Here is a 24,212-nt window from a genome sequence, read left to right on the forward strand (position 1 = left end):
TTATTTTCTGTTAATCCAAAACATAAATAATTTACTATGAATACAACTCAAAGTATTTCTACATTCTGATATACTTTCATAACACATAAGGCTTTGATTTTCCAAGCAAGTTTTTACTACATGAATTAATATAAGTAACGAACAAAAGAAAAATACTTTCATGAAGATAATAAAAATCATTTCACTTGAAAATTTATAATTTCTTCATCCAGTGTATAGGTTTTCAATACTCAAGCCTTGTTTCCATTAGCTTTTGATATATAGCATCTTGATTTCCATACTTTTATGCCTTAGAGAAACATTATGCAGTTCACCAAGTTTCCCATCAACAGTATTTTGTAAGTTAGCAATGAATGTATTTTAGTAGCTCTTGGAAGAATAAATTACTTGCTTACTGCACGACCAAAATCTATTCACTTACATAATTGGTGTGCTCAATAGCAACGAGCTTTTGCTAACATAGAGCTTATGCTGACCATAAAATAACATCTTTCCAATCATAACTTACAGTCTCATCACAGTAACAGAAACGGAGACAATGACATTAAATGCAATGGCACTAAATTGAAATGAAAAATGTACACATTCTTATTTAATGCTCGGCTATTTCTTTGATAACTTTAGAAAATATCAACGATGATATTGTTCGTGGGTTGTTTTTTTTCTGCTGGTAAATCCTTTCAACCTCTACATGCCGGAACAAATGTGGGAAGGGCAAGTTTGTCACTCGACTCAATAGTCCTGCCGGCTGAGTGAACAATCACAATGGACTATGTTCTTACTCATCCATACTTGTATCACAATATCTCCAAAGCATAAATTAGCCTCTTGTTATAAGCTATCTCAACAAATCCTTTCCCAATGGGAGGTAAGTAAACAACTAGGAATTCTGGGTAGACACAAAGAGCTGGAGTAACTCAGCGTGTCAGGCAGCATCTCTGGAGAAAATGGATGGGTGACGTCTTCAGTCGGGACCCTTCTTCAGACAGAGATGCTTCCTGTCCCGCTGAGTTACTCCGGCATTTTGTTTCTATCTTTGGTCTAAACCAACATCTGTAGTTCCTTCTAATTACCCATGAACGCTGGGTACACCTTGATGGCCATTTGCCTGACTACAGTTAGACACAAAATGCTGGAGTAACTCAGCGGGACAGGCAGCATCACTGGAGCGAAGGAACGTTTCGGGTTGAGACCTTTCTGCTGATTATAGTGATCGCTGTGAATAATTTCAATTATTTTATGCTTTGTTTTAATGGTAAGTTTCAGGAAAGCCAATTAAATTCAAACATATATTGTTAAATAAAGTCCCAGTGAAAATCTTAATCAAATAGTCTCTTTTTATTACCATAAGCAGCAACCTGCTTCTCTGGAAACGTTGTCTCGACCCAAAACATCACCCATTCCTTTTATCCAGAGAAACATAGAAAATAGATGCAGGACTAGGCCATTTGGCCCTTCGAGCCAGCACCGCCATTCAATATGATCATGGTTGATCAGCCAGAAACAATAGACAATAGACAATAGGTGCAGGAGTAGGCCATTCGGCCCTTCGAGCCAGCACCGCCATTCAATGTGATCATGGCTGATCATTCTCAATCAGTACCCCGTTCCTGCCTTCTCCCCATACCCTCTGACTCCGCTGCCCTTAAGAGCTCTATCTAGCTCAGTACCCCGTTCCTGCTTTCTCCCCATATCCCTTGATTCCGTTAGCCCGAAGAGCTAAATCTAACTCTCTCTTGAAACTGCCTGTCCCGCTGAGTTACTCCAGCATTTTGCGTCTATCTCTGCAGAACATTCTGTACATACATTGAAATCGGCCTAAGCTAAATCTGGAATTCATTTTCAATTCCTTTCGATTTTAAGAATCCTTCTGAATCCAAATCAAAATGCTGTTTACTACTAAAATTCTCCTTTTCCATCCTTACCTCTCATTCATTCTTTAAAATCTATAAATAAAACTACAAATACAAACTCAATATTTAAATAGGTTAAATAAAAAAAGTAACTGGATATATATTATCAATATATACTGTGCGCATCTGGTTTAATACTGCTTTCATTGCGTTACATAGAATAGACAATAGACAATAGGTGCAGGAGTAGGCCATTCGGCCCCTTGAGCCAGCACCACCATTCAATGTGATCATGGCTGATCATTCTCAATCAGTACCCCATTCCTGCCTTCTCCCCATACCCCCTGACTCCGCTATCATTAAGAGCACTATCTAGCAGCACAGGAACAGGCCCTTCGGCCCACAATGTCTACACTGAACATGAAATCAATCCTAATCTGCCTGTACATAATTCATAATCCTCCATTCCTCATATACCGATCCAAAAGTCTCCTGAATGCCACCACAGTCAGTATCTATCTCCACCACCAAACTTTGGCATTGCATTCCAGGCTGGGGTTGCCAACTTCCTCACTCCCGAAGAAGGGACAAAGGGTGATGTCACTGCCACTCCGCGCCCCACGCGACCTCGCCCAGCCCAGCGGCCACGTGCTCCCGCTCCACCAATGGCGGCCGCCATTGGTGGAGCGGGAGCACGTGGCCGCTGGGCTGGGCGAGGTCACGTGGGGCGGTGACGTCACCCTTTGTCCCTTCTTCGGGAGCGAGGAAGTTGGCAACCCTACTAATACGGGGCAAGGGCGGTCCCGTACGGGGCAAACCAATTTAGCCCAAAACACGGGATGTCCCGGCAAAATACTCGGGACAGTTGGCAACCCTACTCCAGGCACCCGCCAACACTTCGAGTAAAAAAAAGTTGGCCCGCACATCTCCTTTAAACTTTTCCCCTCTCACCTTAACGCCACGCCCTCGAGTACTTGATATTCCCAACCCGGGAAATAGGTTCTGACTGCAGTACTAAATCAAAACATGATTATATCTGTTTTTTTAAAAAAAATTATGAATTTATGAAGCACTTTCTATGAACCCCCCCAGGATACCCGAGAGTGTTTTACAGCCAATTATGTCCTTTAAAAACAAAGTCAGCATTGTAATGTATGAAAAGAGACAAAGAGAGAATGGGGGGAGGAGAGAGTGGGGGTGGGGTGGGGAGGAGGAAAGAGTGGGGGTGGGGGGAGTGGGGGTGGGGAGGAGGGAAGATTGGGGGTGGAGGGGGGAGTGCGGTGCGGGCAGGGAGAGTGGGAGTAGGGGGAGGGGAGGGAGCTGGGGGCGAGTGGGGGGTGAGGGGGAGGGGGGAATAGGGGTGGGAAGGGGCAAATGGGGGTGGAGGCAGGGCAGGGGAGGGACACGTGAGGGTGGGCAGGGGGGATGGAGTGGGTCAGTGGGGGGAGGAGGGGGGGATAACAAACCTAATCCTAAACCAGCTGCCTCAGTTAGATGCCTCCATGTGCAGTTTGGTCAACGAATGGACAATCTGGAAATGAAGACGATGGATCTTGTGGAAGTTGCAATGAGTCAAGGCCATTCGGTTTGTTGGAATAAAGTTCCATGTGGCGGCAGACATAAATTTTGCACAAAGATAGACACAAAATGCTGGTGTAACTCAGCGGGACAGGCAGCATCTCTGGAGAGAAGGAATGGGTGACGTTTCGGGTCGAGACGTCTTCATTTTAAACCAGCTTCTGCAGTTCCTTCTTACACAAATATTGCACAGTTCTAGCCAGGGAAGAAGCACTGCCAACATTCCCCAGCATCCTTGATAATTCTGGAATGTGCGACCTTGAGTTATTCAGTCTTGAACTTATAACGAAACGTGACGTCGTTTATGGGCTGCACCAGCCCAAACCCATATCTGGATGTGTCAAAGGCTGGAACTGGTGTCTTTGGATCAGAAAGTTCAAAATCAAAGCACCTTAACATTAGAAAGACAAACCTGCAAAAGAAAAAAAAAACTCATTTCAATTACGTTCAGTAAAATTATCACAATACAGTTTAATCCTTTGATATAATCTCCCATGCAGTTTAGATTGATTGATTGGTTGATTGATTGATTGACTGATTGATTCATTAATTAATTGAAAGAACGAAAGACACCGGACACATCTGAGCCCGCCGAGTCCATGCTGACCATCGATCACCTGCTCACACTAGTTCGATGTCATCCCACTCTCTCATCCACTCTCAGCACACTTGGGGCAATTTGACAGTGGCCAATTAACCTCCTGACCCGCAAGTCTTTTGGGATGTGGGAAGAAACCGGAGCACCCGGAGGAAACCCGTGTGATCACAGAGGGAACAAGCCTGTTATTGCCATGTGTACTGAGGTACAGTGAAAAGCTCCAGAAGTCGGGATTGAACCCGGGTCTCTGGTGCTGTCGGGGCGGCACAGTGTCGCAGCGGTAGAGTTGCTGCCTTACAGCGCCAGAGACCCGGGTATGATCCCGACCACTGGTGCAGACTGTACAGAGTCTGTACCTTGTGACCTGCGTGGGTTTTCTCCGAGTCCTCCGGTTTCTTCCCACACTCCAAAGACGTACAGGGGTTGTAGGTTAATTGGCTTGGTATAATTGTAAATTAACCGAGCGTGTAGGATAGTGCGGTTGTATGGTGATCGCTGGTCAGCACAGATGCAGTGGGCCGAAGGGCCTGTTTCTACCTTGTATCTCTGAAGTCTAAAGTAAAGCAGCTCTACCGGCTGCACCACTCCACTGCCCTCGAAGCATCTCCTTTGGTTTCATGGAAAGGCCCCCATTGGACATTTCATATTCCTACATTCCAAAGACGTACAGGTATCTAGGTTAATTGGCTGGGCAAATGTAAAAATTGGCCCTAGTGAGTAGTGTTAATGTGCGGGGATCGCTGGGCGGCGCGGACCCGGTGGGCCGAAGGGCCTGTTTCCGCGCTGTATCTCTAAATCTAAAAAAATATATCTAAATCTACATCTACAGTTGTATTTAAGACAGACAGCAGCATCTCTGGAGAGAAGGAACGGGTGAGGCTTCGGGTCGAGACCCTTCCTCAGTCTCTCTCCTTCCTTCTCTCCAGAGATGCTGCCTTTTCCCGCTGAGTTACTCCGGCATTTTGCGTCTGTCTTCGGTGTAAACCATCATCTACAATTCCTTCCTCTGCAGTTGTATTTTCTCCCCTCTGCACCAGGGGAGTGTGTTCATCTAGTGGCCGATGTATTTTCAAGAGAATGCTGTAAAGTTCACCGAGTTTGAGATGGCAGGAACCACTCTGATTCAGGATGATCCAGTTTTACGGGGATACTGACTTCCCTAACATCTTAAGTACATCAGCGAGCAAGTGTATGACTTAAATTCCTTTTAAGGGATTAAAAGTACCATTAGCAAATTTGCAGATGATACAAAGCTGGGTGGTAGTGTGAACTGTGAGGAAGATGCTATGAGGTTGCAGGGTGACTTGGACAGGTTGTGTGAGTGGGCGGATGCATGGCAGATGCAGTTTAATGTGGATAAGTGTGAGGTTATCCACTTTGGTGGTAAGAATAGGAAGGCAGAGTATTATCTGAATGGTGTCAAGTTAGGAAAAGGGGACGTACAACGAGATCTGGGTGTCCTAGTGCATCAGTCACTGAAAGGAAGCATGCAGGTACAGCAGGTAGTGAAGAAAGCCAATGGAATGTTGGCCTTCATAACAAGGGGAGTTGAGTATAGGAGCAAAGAGGTCTTTCTGCAGTTGTACAGGGCCCTAGTGAGACCGCACCTGGAGTACTGTGTGCAATTTTGGTCTCCAAATTTGAGGAAGGATATTCTTGCTATTGAGGGCGTGCAGCGTAGGTTTACTAGGTTAATTCCAGGAATGGCGGGACTGTCATATGTTGAAAGACTGGAGCGACTAGGCTTGTATACACTGGAATTTAGAAGGATGAGAGGGGATCTTATCGAAACGTATGATTATTAAGGGGTTGGACACGATAGAGGCAGGAAACATGTTTGCAATGTTGGGGGAGTCCAGAACAAGGGGCCTCAGAAGGCAGTGGAGGCCAATTCTCTGAATGCATTCAAGAGAGAGCTGGATAGAGCTCTTAAGGATAGCGGAGTCAGGGGGTATGGGGAGAAGGCAGGAACGGGGTACTGATTGAGAATGATCAGCCATGATCACATTGAATGGCGGTGCTGGCTCGAAGGGCCGAATGGCCTCCTCCTGCACCTATTGTCTATTGTCTATTGTCTATTAAGGCTTGTACAGTAGAGGCTCTCAACTTCCTTAAAAGGACGGGACAGGGGATCGATCCTCTGCCTCATGTGCGAGACCCAGGATGGAAACATATATAGTAAATCTCTACCGCACTTACATTTTTAGGCTGTTGATTGCAAGGGTTTGTCCAATACAGACGTTAGTCCCTGCGCCCCACGGCAATGTGTAATGCTTCAACTGTTTCCCACACTTGAAGAAATTCGTCTTCTTCGTCCCGTCTTTGTGCAGAAACCGGTCGTACTTAAATTTCTGTAAGTGGAATCAGAGAATGTTGTGGAATTAAATCACCAATCCTGGCGCAAAGTGCAGCGATAAAACCAGATTACAACAATGAATTGGTCATTGGTTATGGACACGCTCGTCAGTGAGCACGGAAAAGACACGGGGTCACGGGGAGAACGTGCAGACTCCGTACGGGCAGCACCCATCGTCAGCTCAGTTGGAACTCAACAAAGCTTCTTCGATGGCACTGTCAACAGTACCTCAGAAGGCAGTGGAGGCCAATTCTCTGAATGCATTCAAGAGAGAGCTAGATAGAGCTCTTAAGGATAGCGGAGTCAGGGGGTATGGGGAGAAGGCAGGAACGGGGGGGGGGTTACTGATTGAGAATGATCAGCCATGATCACATTGAATGGTGGTGCTGGCTCGAAGGGCCAAATGGCCTCCTCCTGCACCTATTGTCTATTGTCCATTGTCTATAAATCCAGAACCTCTGCCACCATGAAGGATGATGATATCAGGTGCAGGGAACCAGCATCATCCAAATTCCTTATCAATCATAGATAGACACAGAATGCTGGGGTAACTCAGCGGGACAGGCAGCATCACCTGTGGAGAGAAGGAATGGGTGACGTTTCGGGTCGAGACCCTTCTTCAGGGTGAGAGTCAGGGGAGAGGGGAACTGGAGGTACGAGGAGGCACAAAGAACAAAAGAATGAAAGGTATGAAAAGAACAAATCAAAGGCAGCAACGATGATCAAGGAAAGCCCTTGGAGCCCACAATGGTCCATTGTTGGTTGTGGAAGAGTTGATAATGAGGGTGGTACAAACAGTGAAACTAAGCAGGATGGCAGTGAAACTAGTCGGATGACTAGCGTGGGGGAGGGACAGAGAGTGAGGTTACTCGAGCGAAATCAAAACTCATACCGCGGGGGTGTGAGCTACCCAAGCGAAATATGAGGTGCTGTTCCTCCAATTTGCGTGTGGCCTCACTGTGACAGTGGAGGAGGCCCAGGACAGAAAGGTTAGTGTGGGAATGGGAAGGGGAGATAGTGTTTAGCAACCGGGAGATTATTTTCGTAGCTTAGTTTGCAGTGTTCAAGTGCGTGATCTTATTCAAGAGCCTTATAAATCTAAGGTAGCCACAAAAAGCTGGAGTAACTCAGCGGGACAGGCAGCATCTCTGGAGAGAAGGAATGGGTGACGTTTTGGGCCTTATAAATATGTTTGAATTCACTTAACAACTGTATACAAAAATAAATGTGTTTCTCCACCATCTCATCCTTTACTTGGGAGTCAAACGTGCAATAACAAGACGTCGGGAATAGCAGGGACTGCAATTAATTATTGACGTCGAGGTATCAGATGTGTTCCCGACACTAGACTGAAGTGCAGGAATGGTGATGCTTTGGCACCAGGCTGTAAAGTGTAATTTGCTTCATTTGCTGAATAATTAAGTCACAGCTGGCGGTCGTTTGGCTTCAGTCATGCATTTTAAACCCTATAGGTTCCTCACTGAAGAATAAGACATTTCCCTCAGCCAGCTGTTGCTGCCTTACAGCGCCAGAGACCCGGGTTCGATCCTGACCATAGGTGCTGTCTGTTAGGAGGTTACACATTCTCCCTGTGACCGGGTGGGATTTCTCCGGGTGCTCCGGTTTCCTCCCACTCTCCAAAGGCATACAGGTTTGGAGATTAATTGGGTTTGGTAAAATTATAAATTGTCCCTAGTGTGTGTAGAGTGGTGTTATACATTCCCTAATTGTAAATTGACAATTGACAATTGATAATTGATAATTGACAATTGATAATTGACAATTGACAATTGATCATTGATAATTGATAATTGATAATTGATAATTGAAAATTGTCCCTAGTGTGTGTAGAGTGGTGTTATACATTCTCGCTGTGATCGCGTGGGATTTCTCCGGGTGCTCCGGTTTCCTCCCACTCTCCAAAGGCGTACAGGTTTGGAGATTAATTGGGTTTGGTAAAATTGTGAATTGTCCCTAGCGTGTGTAGAGTGGTGTTAGTGTGCGGGGACCGCTGGTCGGCAGCGATTCCCACACATTAAAACATTCTTATCAAGTGAACTGTCCGAAGAATGGAACTGACCTCATGTTCTTCATAGATTTCTGGGTCCATCTGGGGACTTAAATAAGGGAAGAGGCACAATCTGTCTCCCTTTCGGAGGTCATAGTTTCTGCCATCTGTAAGTCGCAGGGTCATATTCTGAAGAACTTCTCTCGTGATGAATGACGCTGCCGTCAGTCTTAGGGTCTCATTTAAAACACTATCTGTGGACAAAAGAGAGTATTGTTACTTGGGTTTTTTCCAAATTAAGATCAACACGTCCACCTGGTTTGTCCATTATTTTCAATCTTCCAGCGAAGGATGGTTCCATCAAGCAGAACCATTTTATGCTGGAAGGAACTGCAGATGCTGGTTTACACCGACGATAGACATAAAGTGCTGAAGTGACTCAGCGGGTCAGGCAGCATCTCTGGAGAGAAGGAATAGGTGACGTTTCGGGTCGGAACTTTTCTTCAGACGGAGAGCGGAGGTGGAAGGGGGGAAATAAACTGGAGGTGAGAGAAGGCCAGAATAAATGAAGGCCGGCAACAGATGAGCTCAGGAAGGGTGGAGCCCACAATGGCCCATTGTTGGCTGGGGAAGGTGTGATAACAAGAGGGATGCAAGGATGTGAACAGTGGAACTGGTAGGATGACTAGAGTGGGGGAGGAAGGGAGAAAGAATGCAGGAGTTACTTGAAATGAGAGAAATCAACGCTGGGTTGTAAGCTGCCCATTTTATAATCATTTTCACCCTGGCATAAATTTTATTTTTAGATTGATTAGAAAAATTAACTGACAGCCGACTAGCGGGAGATTTCATCCATAACCAGATGCAGTATTAATGCAGCATCCAAAAGAGGTCCTTACCTGAAGGTCTGAATGTCTGAAGAAAAGTCCCAACCAAAAACATCACCTGTTCATGTCTGCCTGACCCACTGAGTTACTACAGCACTTGTAATTCAGTTTACTTTAGTTTAGTTTAGTTTAGTCCCACAGCGTGGAAACTGGCCCTTCAGCCCACCAAGTCCATGCCGACCATCGATCACCCATTCACTAGTTCTATGCTATCCCACTTTCGCATCCTGTACACTAGCAGCAATTTACAGAAGCCAACTGGCCGACAACCTGCACGTCTTTGGAATGTGAGGAAACCGGAACTCCCGGAGAAAACCCACGCGGTCACAGGTAGAAGGCACAAACTCCACTCAGACAACGCCCGTAGTCAGGATCGAACCCGGGTCTCTGATGCTCTGAGGCAGCGACTCAGCCGCTTTGTGTTATTTTCCTTTCGAAAGTTCCTGGTTTCCGCGAGGTCTTTACCTCCTTTGAGATGTCAGAGGTCTTTAAGTTTGTGCTTTCCCATGTTGGGATAGTTCTTGCTTTCCCTCTCTCTCCATCCCCTCCCCCTTCCCAGTTCTCCCACCAGTCTTACTGTCTCCGACTACAGTCTATCTCTGTCCCGCCCCCTCCCCTGACATCAGTCTGAAGAAGGGTCTCGACCCCAAAGTCACCCATTCCTTCTCTCCCGAGATGCTGCCTGACTCGCTGATTTACTCCAGCATTTTTGTGTCTCCCTTTCCCATGTTAGGATGGATTACCAGAAAGAAACTGGCCCAAATGTCCCAATTTCACCCTATTTATAAGGTTTTACGCCAATCGAAAGAATATAATTTCAGTTCATGACTTTGACAAATCAAATACAAATCATCTCATTGAAAGGACTTTGCAGCGAGTTGTTGGTTTACTAAATCTCTAAGATATTTTATTGTTGCACTATGTTTAGTTTAAATAATGATTCAGGCATAAAGATTAATTATAACTTGACCAGACACTCTCTCAATAATCAGCACTTTTTCATTTCCAGTGGGATGTCAGATATATTAATGTTTTCCGATGCTTGACTTTACACCCAACCAAATGAATAAACCATGTTGCCTTGCATTTTATTTTAACAAAAACGTCACTACAAAGGAAATAAATATGAAATACAGGCACAAGGTGCTGGAGTAACTCAGCGGGTCAGGCAGCATCCCTGGAGAATGTGGATAGGTGACGTTTTGGGTCGGGGCCCTTCTTCAGACAAATATTTTACAGTCGTATGAAATTGAAACAAATATGAAACTAAGTCCAAACATAATTAGTCAAACTAAATGACAATTAGAAAGAAAATATAGCATTGAATAAAAATGTAATGAACTTATAGACATATAAAATTAATCATAAAGTTCAAGTAACTACAGTTTAAATTAGAGCCAATTAAAATATTTTGATAAAGGGTTATTAACAGGGTAATTATAAAATGAATAATGATATTAAAACAAAGGATGAATAGAGTGATATTATAAAAAGGATTTTTTTAAATACCGAGGACAGGTGTGCTGTAGAGAAGATCGTGACTAATCGAAGACATTGACTGGTTAAAACAGATGTCATTTAGTTCCTCCTGCACGGCAAATCTTGCCTCTGGGTGTTTTAGCAGAAATATAAGTAGCCAAAATGCTGCAGGCCCGATGTTACCCTAAAAAGAATCAAATGCATTGAATTATATCACATTTTTTGACAGGGAAGGTTTCATTGATCAGGTGGTTCAGTACACAGCTTCATGTTAGAAGGTCATAAGTGATAGGAGTAGAATTATGCCACTCAACTCATCAGGTCCACTCCGCCATTCAATCATGGCTGACCTATCTCTCCCTCCTGACCCCATTCTCCTGCCTTCTCCCCATCACCCCTGACACCCGCACTAAGGTGACAACTGCTTGTACTGCACATGTAGAACAGAATTTGTCAGTCTTTGTTGAAAGGGTCACTGGGTCAGAAAAAAAACACATCCTGTTAATCAACACAGAAATTGAATACCTCTACGTCGTCTCTGAAAATTAATCTTTACCCGCGCCTGACAGATTTCGTGCGTACTGGTTATTTGATGTCTGTGACGTAAAAGATCGATTTTTTTAAAGAAGATTGAAGCTTGTAATAGAAAGGTCAGATTTGGGGTCAACGAAGGTTGGCACAGTGTTAGAGTTGCTGCCTTTGCTGCCTTCAGCTCGGGTTCGATCTGGGGGGTGCTGCCTGTACGGAGTTTGCACGTTCTCCCTGCGACAGCGTGGGTTTTCTCCGGGTGCTCCGGTTTCCTCCCACATTCCGAAGAAGTGCAGGTTTGTAGGCTAATTGGCTTCTGTAAATTGTCCCTAGAGCGTAGGATAGAACTAGTGTACCTGTGATCATTGGTCAATGCAGACTCGGGATGGGGAATGGCCTGATTCCACACTGTGTCTCTAAACTGAACTGAACTAAAACACACAAAATGAAGAAGGGTTCCCGACCCGAAATGTCATGTATCCATGTTTTCCTGAGATGCTGCCTGACCCGCTGAGCCACTCCAGCACTCTTTTGTACACCAGCATCTGCAGTTCCTTGTTTCTTGGTATTAGCTTTGTTGGTTTCCTGTTGTTCAACTGGTGTGGCACTGAGTCTAAACAAGTAGATCGCTCAAAATACAACCAACAACTTTTCTTTGATTTCCAATTAATCACCAGGCCAGATAGAAGACATAAAGTGCTGGAGTAACTCAGTTAACTTCAGATAGTTCCTCTGTCCCTCTCTTTCCCCTACCCCTTTCCAGTTCTCCCACTAGTCTTCCTGTCTCCGACTACATCCTATCTTTGTCCCGCCCACTCCCCTGACATCAGTCTGAAGAAGGGTCTCGACCCGAAACGTCACCCATTCCTTCTCTCCTGAGATGCTGCCTGACCCGCTGAGTTACTCCAGCATTTTGTGTCCACCTTCGGAGTAACTCAGCCGGTCAGATTGTATCCCTGGAGAACACGGATAGACTCATTTCGGGTTGGGAACCCTTCTATGGAAGTAAAATTAATCTTTTTTTATACGGTGAGTGTCAAAATGGTTCAAAATGCGTCATGGCCAATTAAGTTTTCTTGAGATGAGTTTGGCTACTGTTATAATTAGGGAATGATGACAGCAGCTGTGACAAACAACAACAAGATTCATGGCCAGTCAATCATATCATCATATCATATCATATATATACAGCTGGAAACAGGCCTTTTCGGCCCACCAAGTCCGTGCCGCCCAGCGATCCCCGCACATTAACACTATCCTACACCCAGTAGGGACAATTTTTACCTTTACCCAGCCAATTAACCTACATACCTGTACGTCTTTGGAGTGTGGGAGGAAACCGAAGATCTCGGAGAAAACCCACGCAGGTCACGGGGAGAACGTACAAACTCCTTACAGTGCAGCACCCGTAGTCAGGATCGAACCTGAGTCTCCGGCGCTGCATTCGCTGTAAAGCAGCAACTCTACCGCTGCGCTACCGTGCCGCCCACTTTTAATCCACTTTTAACAATGCGGGTTCAAGCTGATATATTTTCCAAATAATCCACCCTTCCCCCTTCAAATAATTGTTTGTGATGTTTTCCATTCTCATTCCATCCTCGAGCCTTCGTTCCAACCATCTGCCTATCACCATCCCCCCTCCCCCCCACTCCCACCCTCGCCTGCATCCACCTATCGCCTGCCACGCTTTGAGCTACCTCTCCTCCCTTCCAGCTTCCTTTCCCCCTCCTCCCCACCCTGACAATCTATCTTCAGAGGTGTATAAAATCATGGGGGGAATAAAACTCATACGGTCGTAAGTGATAGGAGCAGAATTAGGCCATTCAGCCCATCAAGTCTACTCTGCCATTCAATCATGGCTGATCTATCTCTCCCTCCTAACCCCATTCTCCTGCCTTCTCCCTATAACCCCTGACACCCGCACTAATCAAGAATCTATCTCTCTCTCTGCCTTACAAATATTCATTGACATGGCCTCCACAGCCTTCTGTGGCAAAGAATTCCACAGATTCACCATCCTCTGACTAACGAAATTCCATCTCATCTCCTTCCTGAAGGAACGTCCTTTAAGTCTGAGCCTGTGATCCTCGACTCTCCCATGAGTGGAACATCCTTTCCACATCCACTGACTTTCTAAATAGGTGAATGCGCAGATTATTTTACCCAGAGCAGGGGAATCGATAACCAAGGAGCCTAAAAGGTCACATCTCCATGTTGACCAGAGGTGCAGCCTGATCCGCTGAGTTACTCCAGCACAGTTTTGCATTGTGAGAATAGTGGCGGAGATATAGTTTGTGATTAGACGTGAGATAAGAACTCTCACGCTACAGGACTGACTCAGCCCTGCATTTACTATATTGAATTAGACTTCATGTCCAACTCAAAACGTCCAGCACAGATGTCGCACTGAAGTTGCCGACCTCTGACCACCTTTAGTTTAGTTTAGTTTAGAGATGCAGCGCGGAAACAGGCCCTTCGGCCCACTGAGTCCGCGCCGACCAGCGATCCCCGCGCACTAACACTATCCTACACACACTAGGGACAATTTACAGTTATACCAAGCCAATTAACCTATAAACCTGTACGCCTTTGGAGTGTGGAAGTAAACTGAAGATCTCGGAGAAAACCCACGCAGGTCACAGGGAGAACGTACAAACTCCGTACAGACAGCACCTGTAGTCAGGATCGACTGGGTCTCTGGCGCTGTGAGGCAGTAGATCTAACGTTACGCCACCGTGCCGCCACCTGTTCATAATGGTTCTATGTTATTTCACTTTCTTATTCACTCCCGCCACTTTAGGGACAGATTTTACAGAGGCCAATTAACCTACAAACCCGCACGTCTCTGGGATGTGGGATGTGGAAACTAGATCGCTTGGAGGAAACCCACGCAGTCACAAGGGAGAACGTGTAAACTCCGCTGTGCCACCCCTAAAAAAAACATCCCCTTCCTATTTGCAATAATAAAGTCATTGCTATTTGGGTACCAAAAAAAAAATGCCAGTGATTAATAAACATATTTGTAAAACTAAATAATAACATTGAATTCACAGCTGTACCATCACACAAAAGCATTATATAGAGTCAGGTAGACACAAAATGCTGGTGTAACTCAGCGGGACAGGCAGCATCTCCAGAGAGAAGGAGTGAGTGACTTTTCAGGTCAATAGACAATAGACAATAGACAATAGGTGCAGGAGTAGGCCATTCAGCCCTTCGAGCCAGCACCGCCATTCAATGCGATCATGGCTGATCACTCTCAATCAGTACCCCGTTCCTGCCTTCTCCCCATACCCCCTCACTCCGCTATCCTTAAGAGCTCTATCCAGCTCTCTCTTGAAAGCATCCAACGAACTGGCCTCCACTGCCTTCTGAGGCAGAGAATTCCACACCTTCACCACTCTCTGACTGAAAAAGTTCTTCCTCATCTCCGTTCTAAATGGCCTACCCCTTATTCTTAAATTGTGGCCCCTTGTTCTGGACTCCCCCAACATTGGGAACATGTTTCCTGCCTCTAATGTGTCCAATCCCCTAATTATCTTATATGTTTCAATAAGATCCCCCCTCATCCTTCTAAATTCCAGTGTATACAAGCCTAATTGCTCCAGCCTTTCAACATACGACAGTCCCGCCATTCCGGGAATTAACCTAGTGAACCTACGCTGCACACCCTCAATAGCAAGAATATCCTTCTGAATTCAGTCTGAAGAAGGGTCTCGACCCGAAACGTCACCCATTCCTTCTCTCCAGAGATGCTGCCTGACCCGCTGAGTTACTCCAGCATTTTGTGTTTATCTTCGGTGTAAACCGGCATCTGCAGTTCCTTCCTGCACTGTAAGGAGTTAATATGATCTGCAAAGTGTTTTGGTTTTGCTTCTCGGATAGATGACTGTGCCCACACAACTGGAGAGATTTCTCTTTTAATCTATTCGATTTTAATTTTAATTACGACTGATTTCTTAAAATCATCATAATATTTTCTGCAAGTTCAGAAGGAATGTGTATGGTATGTAACAAAGAAATTCAATCTGATGTGACCTTGGCTTACATTTTCAAGTGTCCAAAAATAGAAACAATAACTTGACTCCTCAAAACATACATCCAGGGGAAATGTGAATACATCATACTAATGATAACAGACAACTGTCATGTACAATACACTGAAGGAACTGAATGTTTTACCAGCTGAGATTTCAGCACCATGGTCAAGGTCACCAAAATCCACTTCAAAACTGTCAAGGTTTCACCTTAGAGAATCATAGAGTAAAACTGCTTTCAGCCCAATTTGTCCATGCCAACCAAGATGCTTAGATTTTAGATTTAGTGATACAGCGCGGGACAGGCCCTTCGGCCCACTAGGTCCGCACCGCCCAGCGATCCCCGCACATTAACACTATCCTACACCCACTAGGGACAGTTTTTACATTTGCCCAGCCAATTAACCTACATACCTGTACGTCTTTGGAGTGTGGGAGGAAACCGAAGATCTCGGAGAAAACCCACGCAGGTCACGGGGAGAACGTACAAACTCCGTACAGACGGCGCCCGTAGTCAGGATTGAACCTGAGTCTCCGGCGCTGCAAGGCAGCAACTCTACCGCTGCGCCACCGTGCTCCATCTATGCCAGTCCCACCTGCCCACATTTGGCCCATATCCCTCTCAACCATTCCTATCCATGTACCCATCCAATTGTCCTGTAAAAATGTTGTGATAGTACATGCCTCAACTACCTCCTCAACTACCTCCTCTGGCAGCTCGTTCCATACACCCACTGCACCTAGTGTGAACGTGGTGCTCCTCAGGTTCCTTTTAAGTATTTTTCCTCTCACCTTAAATCTATGTCCCTTGGTTATCGATTCCCCTGCTCTGGGTAAAATAATCTGCACATTCACCTATTTAGAAAGGCCACAGTTTAAGAATAAGGGGTAGGCCATTTAGAACGGAGATGAGGAAAAACTTTTTCAGTCAGAGAGTTGTGAATCTGTGGAATTCTCTGCCTCACAAGGCAGTGGAGGTCAATTCTCTGAATGCATTCAAGAGAGAGCTAGATAGAGCTCCTGCCGCACAAGGCAGTGGAGGTCAATTCTCTGAATGCATTCAAGAGAGAGCTAGATAGAGCTCTTAAGGATAGCGGAGTCAGGGGGTATGGGGAGAAGGCAGGAACAGGGTACTGATTGAGAATGATCAGCCATGATCACATTGAATGGTGGTGCTGGCTCCAAAGGGCCGAATGGCCTCCTCCTGCACCTACTGTCTATTGTCTATTGTCTATTACTCAGTGGATGTGGAAAGGATGCTACCACTCGTGCGAGAGTCTAGGACCATAGCCTCAGAATTAAAGGACGTTCCTTCAGGAAGGAGATGAGGAGGATTTTTTTTGGTCAGAAGGTGGTGAATCTGTGGAATTCTTTGCCACAAAAGCCTGTGGAGGCCAAGTCAATGAATATTTTTAAGGCAGAGATAGATAGATTCTTAATTAGTACTGGTGTCAGGGTTTATGGGGAGAAGGCATGAGAATGGGGTTAGGAGGGAGATATAGATTAGCCATGATTGAGTGGCGGAGTAGACTTGATGGGCTGAATGGCCTAATTCTGCTCCTATCACTTATGACCTTATGACTTTTACTCCCCCCATGATTTTATACACCTCTATAAGATCACCCCTCTCTTCCTTCGCTCCAAGGAATAAAGTCCTAACCTGCCCAACCTCTCCCTGGAGGCCCTCTAATCTTAGCAACATTCTTGTCAATCTTTCCTGCCGCTCTTTCCAGCTTAACGACATCTCAGCTGTAGTAGGGTGACTAAAACTGAGCTCAAGGCTTCAAATACGGCCTCACCAACATGTTGCATGCATTTCACCCATTGGTTTTTGGATTGTGCATTGCACTGGCGACTGTGGATATCCAGGCCGGACCATCCCACGCATCGTGGATACATCTTAATACAATGAAGTGCAATGAATTTAATTGCAGATGTCAACAAGGCTGACCGGCTATAAACATCAAGATCTTCCAAAAGGCATTGAGAGTAAAGATCAATAAATCTGTCTGTACCTTTTGCTGCAGACCAGTGGGGAGATGCTGGTCAAAATGACAAAGTGAAGCTGCCCTGCGCTTATCATTCAATAAAGATAGATTGTGACTGCTGATGATGTTGGAAAAACAAGTTACAACAGTGAAACAAGATCATTTCCTCCACTTGCAGCTTGCTCAGATGACAAACTAAAAAGGATTGTGTGCTTAATTAAGCTTCCACACTCGTCTGCCACATTAGACCCATCCGCTCCCTGCTCGCCAAGAGATGTTTTTATTTTTGGACACTGCATCTGTGTAATTGTCCCAGGATGGAAATATCGTCCTGATATCGGCGGCGCAGCGGTCACGGTGGCGCGGCGGTAGAGTCGCTGCCTTACAGCTCTTCAGCGCCGGACACCCGGGTTCGATCCCAACTAGGGGATGCTTGTCCGTGTGGAGTTTGTACGTTCTCCCCGTGACCTGCGTGGATCTTCGGTTTCTTCCCACACTCCAAAGGCGTACAGATTTGTAGGTTTAATTGGCTTGCTTAAAATGTAAATTGTCCCTAATGGATATAGAATAGTGTTAGTGTGCGGGGATCGCTGGTCGGCGCGGGCCTGGTGGGCCGAAGGGCCTGTTTCCGCACGGTATCTCTAAACTAAACTAAACTAAAAGTAATCAAATACTAGAGGACATAGGTTTAAGGTAAGAAGGGCAATGTTTACAGGAAATGTGCGTGGCAGGTTATTTTTTACACAGAGGGTCGTGGGAGCCTGGAACCCAGTGGTGGTGGACGCTGATATGATCGTGGTATTTAGTTTAGTTTCGTTTAGCTTAGAGATACAGTGCGGAAACAGGCCCTTCGGCCCACCGGGTCCATGCCGACCAGTGATACCCACGTATTAACTCCATCCTACACACACTAGGGACAATTTTTACATTTACCTAGCCAATTTACCTTCAAACCTCTACGTCTTTGGAGTGAGACGTGGGAGGAAACCGAAGATCTCGGAGAAAACCCAGGCGGTCACGGGGAGAACATACAAAGGACATACAGACGGCACCCGTAGTCGGGCTCGAACCCGGGTCTCTGGCGCTGCAAGCGATGTAAGGCAGCAACTCTACCGCTGCACCACCGTGTCGCCCAAGAGGCTTTTCAATAGGCACATGGATATGCAGGGAATGGAGGGATAGGGATCACCAAGGAGGTTAGTCTATCTTGGCATTCTGAAGAAGGGTCCTGACCCAAGACGCCACCTATCCATGTTCTCCAGGGATGCTGCCTGACCCGCTGAGTTACTCCAGACCTTTGTGTCCTTCATTTGTAAACCAGCATCTGAGGTTCCTTGTTCCTTGTATGTCAGCATTACATCTGGCACAGACATTGTGGGCCGAAGGGCCTGTTTCTGTGGTGTTCTGTTCCTTTCTCAATGTTTTATGTAAATGTTTTTTTAAGTGTCTGAATTTGTTAATGTGAATCAGTTCACTCGAACCTTGTGTCTCCAGTGACATTGCTAATTTGAACACAAGGAGCTCAGCTAAATGTTTGAGTGATAACTAAATAAATATTTTATCACTCAATGTCATATATATGGAATGAAGAAGTGAATTTTGGAAGGTCGGGCTCATTGTGCAGTTCCTTGCCCATTGGAATCATGGATTAGAGGATTATCGTGTAACCATCCTACTATGAATGTTGTCAGTTCCTCAATAGTCAACACAAAGCTAAACTAAACTAAACACTGCTGAACTAATCAGCCATGATTGCACATTGGCACATTGTGCCACATTGGCATGTTGGCACATTGGCCTTCATCAGTCCGAGTATTGAGTATAGAAGTTGGGAGGTCATGTTGCAGCTGTATAAGACGTTGGTGAGACCACATTTAGAGTATTGTTTTCAGTTCTGGGCACCATCTTGTCGGAAGGATGGTGCCAGGACTAGAGGGTTTGAGCTATAGGGAGTGGTTGAGTAGGTTGGGTCTATTCCTTGGAGCGCAGGAGGATGAGAGGTGATCTTATTGAGGTGCACAAAATCATGAGAGGAATAAATCGAGTAGATGCACTGAATCTCTTGCCCAGAGTATGGGAATCGAGGATCAGAGGACATAGGTTCAAGGTGAAAGGGAAAAAATTTAATAGGAATCTGAGGGGTAACTTTATCACACAAAGGGTGGTGGGTGTACGGAACAAGCTGCCAGAGGAGGTAGTTGAGGCTGGGACTATCCCAATGTTTAAGAAACAGTTAGACAGATACATTGATAGGAAAAGTTTGTAGATTTTGTATCAAGTGGCAGAGACCACATTGCAGGGACTATCCCAACACTTGTTTGGAAGGATATGTTCTAAGCGCAGGCAGGTGTGACTAGTGTAGCTGGGACATTGTTGGCCAGTGTGGGCAGGTTGTGCCGAAGGGCCTGTTTTCACGCTGTGTCACTCTATGACTCTATGATTTCAGGAGGCAGCAACACTTTGCCTTTGGACGGTTGCTGCCTGGAGAAGCTGTGACAAAGTGGGAATCGCTGGCTCACTGTCGGGTCCTCCAGCGAACCCTGCAGCCACTTCAGAAGCTATCAGATTTTTCCTGACAGGCACATCCTTTCCTTCCTCAATATTTATGCCTGAAATAACCATGAAATGAAAGAACGATCAGGGGGAGATCTTTAAAGGCAAGAAATAGCTGAGGATCGTTTTACGACAGAGGGGCAAACGACACAGCCCGTTGAGACAGGATCTACCACAACCACGTTTAAAATAGCAGTGGCTCCGGGCTGCTCAGTGCTTTCCTGAGTCGTCCCTGCTGCCGAGGAATGAATGACAATATCATACAAGGTCCTTTAGTGTGCCAGGAAACAGGATCCAGCAACGTGTGACCGCACAGATCTCCCATGCGGCCCCCTAGCGTCTAAAAATGTATTGTAAGACACGGGCACAATGATCAGTTCCAAAGGTGTTCTAGATCGGTTATTTTTAGTTTTGGAGATGCAGCTTTCCTGTTTAGGAAACAGGCCCTTCGGCCCACCGAGTCCACGTTATAGACGAAGAAGGTGCAAATTCTTCCTGATCCATCTGTCGTCTCTGTAACTCTCTACCACTCTAAATCTTGCCCCTCTCACCTTGGAAACCTATGTGCTGCGGTTCTCGACACCGCGAGTGTGGGTAAAAAACTCTTCCCGATATCCTGCATAGATCCTGCACAGTATTAAAATGTAAACATGGGTCTGCAGCAGTGCTGAGAGCTCCATTATTGCTACCCTTATTGTTTTGATGTGTTTATCTTTTATTCTTAATTGTTAACTGTATGTTTGTGCTGTCATTTGTGAGCGGAGCACCAAGGCACATTCCTTGTGTATGCACATACTTGGCCAATAAACTTATTCATTTATTCATTCATTCATTCATTTATTCATTGTATGGGTTGCAGGGTCAAAGAGTCAAAGAGTCAGAGTGTCACACAGAATGGAAACAGGCCCTTCGGCCCAACTTGCCCGCGCTGACCAACGTGCCTCAGCTACACTGGTCCCACCAGCCTGCGTTTGGCCCATATCCCGCTAAACCCATATCCTGTCCATGTACCTGTCTTGTTGTCAGAGCAGTCCTGAACGACTATCCACCTCATTTGGAGACCCTCGGACAATCTTTGATCGGACTTTATCTTCCACTAAACGTTATCCCCTTTATCACGCACCCGTACGCTGTGAATGGCTCGATTGTAATCATGTACTGTCTTTCCACTGGCTGGATAGCACGCAGCAAAAGCTTTTCACTGTACCTCGGTACACAAGACAATAAATAAACTGAACTGAAGGTCGACACAAAATGCTGGAGTAACTCAGAGGGGGTCAGGCAGAATCTCTGGAGAGAAGGAATGGGTGACGTTTCAGGTCGAGACCATTCTTCAGACTGATGTCAGAGGAGGGGGCGGGACTAAGTCCCCTGACATCAGTCTGAAGAAGGGTCTTGACCCGAAACGCCACCCATTCCTTCTCTCCCAAGGTGCTGCCTGACCCGCTGAGTTACTCCTTCATTTTGCGTCTACCTTCGATTGAGACCAGCATCTGCAGTTTTTTTTCCGGAACTGAACTGAACTGTTTTTCCCTACCTGTGTGGCCCACAGTTGTAACACCATCGCTCGGGCCTGCATGTCCTTGTCAAGGCCGATCTGCTGTAGGTGGCTGCAGTACGTTTGAATCCAGCTGCTTCTGTTCACTCTTGAGCTCAGATTCTCCACAGACAGCAATTGCCAAAGATGCTCTTTGACCAAAGCAGACTCCTTTTTCTCAGCTGCCCAGGGAGAAAAAGAATAACTATTTATTGTCATGCTGTTATCACAAAATGCTGGAGTAACTCAGCGGGTCAGGCAGCATCTCGGGAGAGAAGGAATGGGTGACGTTTTGGGTCTCCACCCAAAACATCACCCGTTCCTTCTCTCCTGAGATGCTGCCTGACCCGCTGAGTTACCCCAGCTTTTTGTGACACCTTCGATTTGTACCAGCATCTGCAGTTATTTTCCTACACATCTGTTCACAGCAGTTCGATGTTATCCCACCTTCTCTTCCATTCCCTACACACTAGGGGGCAATTTACGGAGGGCCGATTAGCCTACAAACCAGCAGGTCTTTTGGGATGTGGGAGGAAACCGGAGCACCCGGAGGAAACTCACGCGGTCACAGGGAGAACATGCACACTCCACCGAGACAGCATCCCAGGTCAGGATCTACCAGCAGCCCCACTGGGCCATCCGTTTGGTTTATTATTTCTCCTTTAATATCATTACTTGCATGAATGTGCTCACCTGCTGATAACGAGGAGCGGGCTAGTTTCATCAAGAGCTGGTCCAGTCTTCTGTACACGTTGTAGACCTCAGATGAATTAATTTTATCTTTAATCTTGGATGTTTGCCCCTGACTTTGTGCAGCTACATTTCCAAACAGTGTGAGATAACCTGCCCTGATTAAGCAAATAAAATATCATTATATCCGGTGGTCTTAAGTCATGAGGTCATAAGTGATAGGAGTAGAATTAGGCCATTCGGCCCATCAAGTCTACTCTGCCATTCAATCATGGCTGATCCATCTCTCCCTCCTAACCCCATTCTCCTGCCTTCTCCCCATAACATTTGACACCTGTACTAATCAAAAATCTATCGATCTCTGCCTTAAAAATATCCACTGACTTGGCAAAGAATTCCACAGATTCCCCACCCTCTGACTAAAGAAACTTCTCCTAATCTCCTTCCTAAAAGAACGTCCTTTAATTCTGAGGCTGTGCCCTCTGGTCCTGGACTCTCCCACGATTGGAAACCATCCTCTCCACATCCACTCGATCCAAGCCTTTCACTATTCTGTACGTTTCAATGAGGTCCCCCCTCATTCTTCTAAACTCCAGCATGTACAGGCCCAGTGCTGACAAACGCTCATCATATGTTAACCCTCTCATTCCTGGGATCATTCTTGTAAACCTCCTCTGGGCCCTCTCCAGAGCCAGCACATCCTTCCTCAGATAGACCAGCACCTTATAGAGCCTTAGCATCACATCCCTGTACAGAGTGTCAACAAGGATTCTCAACTCTCCCTCCCAAATTATTTAAATATGCTTCGGAATCCATGGAAAACATTTCATTTTCAAATAACACCCCACATTTGTAACGCCACTTCTTTGACGTTTTTATAAATCCAAGTGCATTTTCAAAGGTTTCGTTCAAGTGCACAATCACAATGATCACAATGAATGGCGGCGCTGGCTCGAAGGGCCGAATGGCCTCCTCCTGAAGTTTGAAAATGCACACCTCCAGATTTTAGATTTAGATTTTAGATTTAGAGATACAGCGCGGAAACAGGCCCTTCGGCCCACTGAGTCCGCGCCGCCCAGCGATCCCCACACATTAACACTATCCTACACACACTAGGGACAATTTTTACATTTTACCCAGTCAATTAACCTACAAACCTGTACGTCTTTGGAGTGTGGGAGGAAACCGAAGATTTCGGAGAAAACCCACGCAGGTCACGGGGAGAACGTACAAACTCCGTACAGACAGCGCCCGTAGTCAGGATCGAACCTGAGTCTCCGGCGCTGCATTCACTGTAAGGCAGCAACTCTACCGCTGCGCCACCGTGCCGCAGGGATTCAGGGACAGTTTCTTCCCGGCTGTTATCAGGCAACTGAAACGTCCCTTCACCAACTAGAGAGCGGTCCTGACCTCCCGTCAACCTCATTGGAGACCTTCGAACTATCTTTAATTGTATTAAATTGGACCTTATCTTGCACTTAACGTTATATCCTGTATGTGTACACTGTGGACGGCTTGATTGTAACCATGTTATTGTCTTTTCGCTGACTGGATAGTAACCAACACAAAAGCTTTTCACTGTACCTCGGTACACTTGACAATAATAAACTGGGCTAAATGACAGACACAAAGGCATCGGAGCTCACTAAAATGTTACCTGCACATTGTGCCATAGCAGAAGTTGAACAGCCCTTCCTGCTTCCAGCTGTTTGTGGTGCCATTTTCTTCTGTCACCAGCAAGCATTTAAGGTTAGAGAACATTGCCTGAGTGAGTGAAGATACATTCTTTCCTTGGAGATGCCTGTCAGAAATAAAACTAGGTAACGTCAGCGTTCAAAACAGTGGCTGACGTTTACATTCACAAAATGTCCCGCTCCCCATTTATAAAAATAAGGTCATAAAAATAACAAAAAAGACGAAAAAAGGCAGACCGTTGGCGAGGCTGCCATTGCTGACGGCGCCACCCGGTGGAATTCGTCACTCTATTAGTTCTGTCACTCTGTTGCCTATGTGCATCTTGCAGGTTTTCTGTTTGTAAAATAAGTCAATCTCACAGCAAGTCAAACAGAACATCAATATTTAACTACTTGCATCTGCCAGCGTGTGTTTTTAATGTAGGA

General features: G+C 45.8%; 1 protein-coding gene across 1 annotated transcript in view; it reads right to left on the reverse strand.

Annotated features, from left to right (window-relative positions):
- Positions 1-3,307: 3,307 nt before the first annotated feature.
- ptgis (prostaglandin I2 (prostacyclin) synthase) overlaps positions 3,308-24,212 on the reverse strand; it is a 46,306-nt gene continuing 25,401 nt past the window's right edge. The window contains exons 4-10 of the mRNA XM_078419351.1: positions 23,750-23,893; positions 22,096-22,250; positions 21,403-21,584; positions 10,790-10,943; positions 8,466-8,647; positions 6,229-6,380; positions 3,308-3,843 (exon numbers count right to left, since the gene is read on the reverse strand). Coding sequence (XP_078275477.1) covers positions 3,696-3,843; positions 6,229-6,380; positions 8,466-8,647; positions 10,790-10,943; positions 21,403-21,584; positions 22,096-22,250; positions 23,750-23,893 — 1,117 coding nt within the window. The 3' untranslated portion in view covers positions 3,308-3,695. The remainder of the gene's footprint in view (positions 3,844-6,228; positions 6,381-8,465; positions 8,648-10,789; positions 10,944-21,402; positions 21,585-22,095; positions 22,251-23,749; positions 23,894-24,212) is intronic.

The sequence above is a fragment of the Rhinoraja longicauda genome, chromosome 22 (assembly GCF_053455715.1).
Source record: "Rhinoraja longicauda isolate Sanriku21f chromosome 22, sRhiLon1.1, whole genome shotgun sequence".
NCBI lineage: Eukaryota > Metazoa > Chordata > Chondrichthyes > Rajiformes > Arhynchobatidae > Rhinoraja > Rhinoraja longicauda.